This window comes from Aegilops tauschii, chromosome 5, assembly GCF_002575655.3.
Source record: "Aegilops tauschii subsp. strangulata cultivar AL8/78 chromosome 5, Aet v6.0, whole genome shotgun sequence".
NCBI lineage: Eukaryota > Viridiplantae > Streptophyta > Magnoliopsida > Poales > Poaceae > Aegilops > Aegilops tauschii.
In genome coordinates this window covers 472,896,124-472,904,037 of record NC_053039.3, presented here as the reverse complement: position 1 = coordinate 472,904,037, position 7,914 = coordinate 472,896,124, and the positions used below count along the sequence as shown (strand labels likewise).

At 41.7% G+C, this 7,914-nt stretch overlaps 1 protein-coding gene and 1 long non-coding RNA gene across 2 annotated transcripts; both read right to left on the bottom strand.

Moving 5' to 3' along the window:
* Positions 1–1,323: 1,323 nt before the first annotated feature.
* Positions 1,324–2,937, bottom strand: LOC109765416 (uncharacterized). Its single transcript, XM_020324202.4, has one exon. It carries the CDS (start codon positions 2,935–2,937, stop codon positions 1,324–1,326), a length of 1,614 nt encoding a protein of 537 aa, XP_020179791.4.
* Positions 2,938–4,814: 1,877 nt separating this feature from the next.
* LOC120965303 (uncharacterized) lies at positions 4,815–6,281 on the bottom strand. Its single transcript, XR_012183739.1, has 3 exons — positions 5,874–6,281; positions 5,709–5,786; positions 4,815–5,628 (listed from the first exon to the last, which is right to left on the bottom strand). It is a non-coding gene; the product is annotated as an uncharacterized lncRNA (long non-coding RNA).
* Positions 6,282–7,914: the final 1,633 nt, after the last annotated feature.

Below are 7,914 nucleotides of genomic sequence, written 5' to 3'. Positions count from 1 at the left end.
CATGTACTAAAACGTGTTTGTTATGTGTTTGATTTGAAGCTAAATTATTTTTAGAAACTAGGTTTTTGTTCATTCTTGAAAGAACAAAAAATCCCTATTTTTAGAGGGGGGATGATTTTTCTTCTAAACTTGCCATGTGCATTTTTCTTTTAGCTCACATGGCAATTTCTAAATGCCCTCCCCACCCCCCCCCCCCCCCCCCCCCCCAGCGTGCGCGCAAGCTTTTGGGAAATTTGTATTACTTATTTTCATGGGGACTTTGGAATTGTTTTTTTTACTTTCTCAGATGGCAGTTTTATTACTATGAGCATCGTATTTTAATAATTGACTAGTAAATGGCACGTGCTTTGCACGTGTAGCTTTATGAATGTAGACCAACATCACCAAGTTTGCAACTCAAAATAAGTAAAATACTCCCTCTGTCGCATATTAGTTATCGCTACAACGGATATATCAACAACAACTAATATAGGACAAAGGGAATAAATAGTTACTCGCTCCAATCTGAATTAATTGATGTGACTTCTAGGCAATGTCTTACTTACATTGTAGAGAGGTTGCGTCAGTTAATTCGTATTGGATGGAGTATTCTTTTTAAGACCGGACAGAGGGCTTCCTGAGGTTGGCCTTTAACATAGCAAACCATCAATGTAGGAACACCCAAGGATTTCTTTTTTTGAGTTTCCTGAAATTCATAGTTTGACACACTTGTCTTCAAACAAAAAGAAAAAACAGAGGAAAAATATGTGCTCTTTGTGTTTGGTACGTGTACATATATCATCTACTTCAAAGCTCAAGCTTTGTCCTTCTTATCAGATTTTACAGAACAGCATAAAAAATATACTCTAATGAGTAACAACATATTTTCAAATTGCAACATAAAAGTTTCAGTTTTGATTAGGCTGAACTTCTTCGCAAAACAGATTTCCCTAGAGAGCTGACATTCCCCGATTTTCAGAGACATTTCCTTCAAAAACCATTTGCTACTGCACCATTGTAGACATGATCAGCTCTTGACATTCTTCTAGAATAGGCATCCGCAAGGACTTGGTGCTTTGCAAACCTGCCCAGTAATTACATTTGTAAGGGGAAAAAAATATTATACCACAAGGATGCACTTGGACAAAAAAATGCAAGAGGAACAGAGACAATTCTATGCTTGCAGGTAACACCTTAAGTTACATACACACGCACAAGATTGCATGTTTCTAATGTCATGGAATCAAGCATGGATGCAAATGTGTAATTTTTATGCTTGTAAACATAAAGAAACTTGCAGTATTAGAAGTAACAATGACTAATACACCAATACCTGTATGTAAATTACATCAAGACATCTTTGTAGACAATATTTTTGGTGCTTTTTCCCGATGGATCAATTTCCTTATTTGGCTTTGCAAGTATTCTTGTTGTTTGTCTTGACATCCCTCTTGATAAAGCAACATAGAGTTGACCATGAGAGAACACCGGCTCTGGAAGATAGATGCCAACATTTGGAATAGTTTGACCTTGAGCTTTGTTGATTGTCATTGCAAAGCTGAGTCGAATTGGAAATTGCTTTCTTTTAAACTTGAAGGGGAGTACATCATCTTCTGAAGGATATAGAGGAATTCGTGGAAGGAATACTCTTTTCCCAGCATGTTGCCCGCCAATTATTTCTGCATCAATAGCGTTCTCTTGAAATGCTCTGATAATAAGTCTTGTTCCATTGCACAATCCGTTAAAAGGATCTAGATTCCGAAGTAAAATCACAGGACAATTAATCTTCAGTCGAAGGACATGTGGAGGCAGGCCATTAGGTGTGAGTGAGTTTATAAATTCAGGTGGGTAGTAGTTATGTGGATCATCCACTGCTGAATCAAAACTATAGTAGATTTGTTCTTCCCCAGGAAACCGATCAATAAGCTTCTCGTTTAGTTCATCAACATATTCATTCTTGGTGGAGAGAATGGCGCGAGTACTAATATAAGATGGTGATATTCCATTCTGGCCTAGTGAAGGAAAGATATCATTAATTAACTTACTGACAGAGTGTTTTGGATCTATGTATGGTACAACAATTTCATCTGGTAGGCGCACATAATCTTGGCCGATTGATTCTTCTGTACCATCACCAATTCTTAACAGAAAATCTGAGAACCATGGATCAGATTGTGCTCTCATATTACGCCATAGTTTTATTTGTTTTATACACCGCCAAAGATACGATTTCTTTAGTGTAGCATCTGTAATTTGTGCTCTTATGCCTCGCCTCACTACAGGGAGAACTTGTGTGAAATCTCCTCCTAACACTATGACCTTTCCTCCAAATGGAGATAGAACACCAGTAATATCTTGCAAGGATCTATCAAGTGCCTCCACAGCTTGACGTTTTGTCATGGCTACTTCGTCCCAAATTATCAAGGATGCTCTCCGAAGCAACTCTGCAGTCCCACTCTGTTTACTGAAGCTGCACAAACTGTCATCATGAATATTTACTGGTATTTTAAATCTCGAATGTGCTGTCCTACCGCCCGGCATGATGGACGCTGCAATTCCAGATGTTGCAGTTGCAATTGCTATTAGCCCCATGGAACACACTTTAGCGAGCAAAGCTTTATAGAGATGCGTCTTTCCTGTACCTCCTGGACCATCAATAAAGAATACCTTACTCTTCTTCTGTAGGACGTGATGCATTATCTCATCAAAGGCAAGTCTTTGCTCACAATTTAGTGTTGCATAAAGGTCCAGATGCTCTGGATCAATATTAATAGACATCTCTTCTATTACTTCTCTACAATTAGAGCCAGCCAACTCAGTGCCATCTAGCATTTCTGGAAGATCAAAGCAACTGATGTCCTTCCCCATTGAATATAGGATATCACTAATATCTCTAAGTACCATCTGCTCTATAGATTCTTTATCAGTTGCGCTGCCCTGCTGAAAATCATCAGCCATGGCCTCAAAATGCTTTCCCCATAATTCACGGACATTTTTTACCTCACAGAAAACCAATATTGTAGCAAAAAGCCTTCTAAAGGCAGAAGGCATTGCAAATGTCGCAGCCTCGCTCAGACAATCAGAAATACTACAATCAGCCTCAATCAGACCCCTTCTTTCTGCGGCCTCTCTAAAAGTGGCAAAAACAAAACCATCGACAGTCCGTAAATCCTCAAAAGATGTAGCCCCTCTCACATGATTTAGCAGTATCCTCAAGTAATAGCGTTCTCCTTCAGCTGGGTGTGCAGCGACAAGTCTCCCTACTTGTATTCTCTGTTTGCGACGTTTCCAGCTCTTGGTACTATTATTCCATACAAAAAATTCTGGAAATTCCTTGTATAAGAAATTCCTGGCATAACTATAAATAGAGTTCATTCTGAAGTATTCAGTTAGCATTGTTCTCGAAGACGATCCTTTGCAGACCACATCCTCTAATTTTTCTGAATCTTTATAGTGAACAAGATGCATATTTGGCAGATGGACTTGTAGCTGTATAACTGATGGATACATCTCACTAAGGTTGAAAGAGTAAATCCTCCAGATTGCTTCCGGAGGTGAAATAAACCTTGCATCTCTATACTCACGAATTTCATTAATAACCGCATCATCTTCTGCGGCTTCGATGACAATGGAGGCACGATCATGACCTTTGTAGATGTATTTGAATAAATATTTCACAGCCTTGATGCTAGAGCAAACTTCAATATTTATATGGCAATTGTATCGAATAAGTAAATAGGGATTGTATGGGACAACCCATCTATTATCCAAAACTGCACCCCTGATGCGCACTCGACGGCCGTCATTCCTGCGCCTATAAATTGGATAAGAGTCCTCTCCTTGTTGTGTGGTCTCTGCGAAATGCCGAGGATAATGATACCGACAACTTCCATTTTCCATGCAAGGATCATTTATGTTGAGAACTCCACATGGGCCGTGCATCATGTGCTTAATAACTAAATCATGCAGTATAGGATATTTATCATTATCAGGAATTTCAGCTGATATTATCTCATCATATTGGTCCGAATTAGTTATCTTGTAGTCTGATTTCAGAATTATTAGAAAATGTGCATGTGGTAGACCTCTTTTCTGAAATTCAATTACGTGCACATGTGCAGCAACTTCACCAAAGAATTTCTTCTTAAACAAAAGATCCTTTAAATCCTCCAACTTTGCCTTGAAGACTCGTGCTACCAAGTCCGGCCTGTCTTGTGGTGATTGACCTTCTGCTAGTTCTCTAGTTATCTCTTCCCAATGTGGGTTGCAAGTCATTGTAAGGAATATGTCTGGTTTCCCAAACCGTTGGACCAAAGCCATTGCATCCAGATATCTTCGACGCATATCTCTTGGTCCTCCGATAAATGATGGGGGAAGCACAATGCGCCTACCTGTCATGCACCCACGTGTTTCACCGGCAACAATGCTATCGACCAATCCTTGATACAAATCTGCTCTGATGAGAACCTGAGTTGATGGCTTTGACAAGAATGCCAATCTTATTGATTCAATCTTAATGTACATATCAACTATATATTGTTGAGTCAATCGCCTTCCAAAGAGTAAGATGTTAAACTTCCCAGGTCTAATTTGCAACTTGAAACAATAATATTCTCTTGGTGAGATGCAAGAACCAGAACTATTCTCCAGCATTCCTACAGAATCCAAAATAATATATGATTATTAAATAGTTCTAGAAACTAAAACTTTGAGCATGTAACCAATTAATGTATGATGGAAACTTACCTTCTATATCAAAATCATTTGCTTGATTGTCTATTATTTTCCTAGCATGTCAACTTAATCTGGGCAGATCCAAGTTCCATCCGACCTCTCCGTTTGGGAAAAACAACGGATATGATAGTGGATCATAGCAACCATGATATGCTTTTATATATAGTGGACGGTCTGATACACCATAAATCATGATACTTCTATCAAAATGACCTCGAGGATCGCTTCCCTCGACCCAAATTGCTGCCACCTGTGATGCTGTCGGAGCATTATATACTCTCTGGTCTAAAGCAATATTTGTGTTGAGCTCAATCCTATACTCGCAAAGGTTTGGAATGGAGCCGAGACTTCTAAAGATATGGACATAAGGATTAGATGAGAGTATGCCCAACAATTTTCTGATGAGATCTTTATCAAGGTTAGGTGAATGACGAAATCTTTGCTGTAAATCTGCATCAGTGTCATAAAAGTACAGTTCTAGATGCTTGGGCCCATCATCCTTTGGCACTAATTGGTCAATTCGATGATAAATTTGACCTTGTGCGCGGAATGTGTAAACTCCAGATCTGTTATTGCAAAAATGTTGATCCAAGACAACACCAAGAGATGTAAAGGAGAAGTGAGAATTGAAGTAACGTATGTTATCCCGGAAATACTTCGCATCTGGATCTTGGCTGCTGTACAGTCGACGTAATTCATCAGGGATTGGTGGAGTTACTATTTTAACTTTTCCACCCATGCAACAAAACGTTGGTTTCTCATACTGGAACCTTTTTGCATTGCAATGCCTACAGTCAGGAACTGGATCTAGAAGATGATAATCAGTGGGTAAATTTTGATATATATGATCATATGGATCTGCCTGAATGCAACTTTGGGCATTATTATTTTCTAAATACGACTGAAATTCAAAACCTGCATTTTTTATTAGGCTAGATTAGAAATACAAATGATATTTAAAAGTAGTATTGTCGATTAAGTACAGTAATACTTACCATGCCCACTAAACATACGAATTTCTTCATTAGGGTCATCATTATATCCAAGCATTTCTCCTGTTTCCCCAATGTTATCTGTTGATTGTCAAATCATCATATACGTCACACAATGTTTTATATGGACCAATATAATAGATAAATGCTAGTTGGTACTGAGATTACCTTGAATGGCAGGAAAATAATCCTTTGGCAGGTAGATGAGATCTTCATGTTGACGGCTGGTATGACCTTATAGTTGCACATGAGTATATCCAACTGTATTTTGTAAATTACTACTAATTGCCCCATCAGATGTATCTTGTGCATGGCTGCAACTTGCGTCTTGAGACTTTCTTCTTCTTTTATACTCACGGCCTCTTTGTAAATATGCTTCTTTTTGTTCAGGTGCCAATTGGGAATACCAGCTAGTGCCGTGTCGCCGCTTACATCCACTGTTATTTTTTTTGCCATCAATTACAACTTGGCCTTCCAAAGCAATAGGAGATACAGAAATTCCAGATGGACTGATCTTCAGCCGAATACCCTTTTTTGGGTGGCACATGTTTGGCTGAACAAGGACGCTTTGGTCAGATGCAGACACATCATAACTAGTGTTGGAAATATGCCCTAGAGGCAATAATAAAATGGTTATTATTATATTTCCTTGTTCATGATAATTTTCTATTGTTCATGCTATAATTGTGTTATCCGGAAATCGTAATACATGTGTGAATACATAGACCACAACATGTCCCTAGTGAGCCTCTAGTTGACTAGCTCGTTGATCAACAGATAGTCATGGTTTCCTGACTATGGACATTGGATGTCATTGATAACGGGATCACATCATTAGGAGAATGATGTGATGGACAAGACCCAATCCTAAGCATAGCACAAAGATCGTGTAGTTCGTTTGCTAGAGCTTTTCCAATGTCAAGTATCATTTCCTTAGACCATGAGATCGTGCAACTCCCGGATGCCGTAGGAGTGCTTTGGGTGTGCCAAACGTCACAACGTAACTGGGTGACTATAAAGGTGCACTACGGGTATCTCCGAAAGTGTCTGTTGGGTTGGCACGGATCGAGACTGGGATTTGTCACTCCGTATGACGGAGAGGTATCTCTGGGCCCACTCGGTAATGCATCATCATAATGAGCTCAATGTGACCAAGTGTCTGGTCACGGGATCATGCATTACGGTACGAGTAAAGTGACTTGCCGGTAACGAGATTGAACAAGGTATTGGGATACCGACGATCGAATCTCGGGCAAGTAACGTACCGATTGACAAAGGGAATTGTATACGGGATTGATTGAATCCTCGACATCGTGGTTCATCTGATGAGATCATCGAGGAACATGTGGGAGCCAACATGGGTATCCAGATCCCGCTGTTGGTTATTGACTGGAGAGTCGTCTCGGTCATGTCTGCATGTCTCCCGAACCCGTAGGGTCTATACACTTAAGGTTCGGTGACGCTAGGGTTGTAGAGATATTAGTATGCGGAAATCCGAAAGTTGTTCGGAGTCTCGGATGAGATCCCGGACGTCAGAGGAGTTCCGGAATGGTCCGGAGGTGAAGAATTATATATGGGAAGTCCAGTTTCGGCCACCGGGAATGTTTTGGGGGTTATCGGTATTGTACCGGGACCACTGGAAGGGTCCCGGGGGTCCACCGGGTGGGGCCACCTGTCCCGGAGGGCCCCATGGGCTGAAGTGGGGAGGGGAACCAGCCACTGGTGGGCTAGTGCGCCCCCCTTGGGCCTCCCCTGCGCCTAGGGTTGGAAACCCTAGGGGTGGGGGCGCCCCACTTGGCTTGGGGGGCAAGCCCTTGGCCGCCGGCCCCCCCTCAGATGGGATCTCCAGGGGGCCGGCGCCCCCCAGGACCCCTATATATAGTGGGGGGGAGGGAGGGCAGCAGTACCCTAGCCCCTGGCGCCTCCCTCTCCCTCCCGTGACACCTCTCCCTCCCGCTTGCGCTTGGCGAAGCCCTGCCGGGATCCCCGCTACTTCCACCACCACGCCGTCGTGCTGCTGGATCTCCATCAACCTCTCCTTCCCCCTTGCTAGATCAAGAAGGAGGAGACGTCGCTGCTCCATACGTGTGTTGAACGCGGAGGTGTCGTCCGTTCGGCGCTCGGTCATCGGTGATTTGGATCACGACGAGTACGACTCCATCAACCCCGTTCACTTGAACGCTTCCGCTCGCGATCTACAAGGGTATGT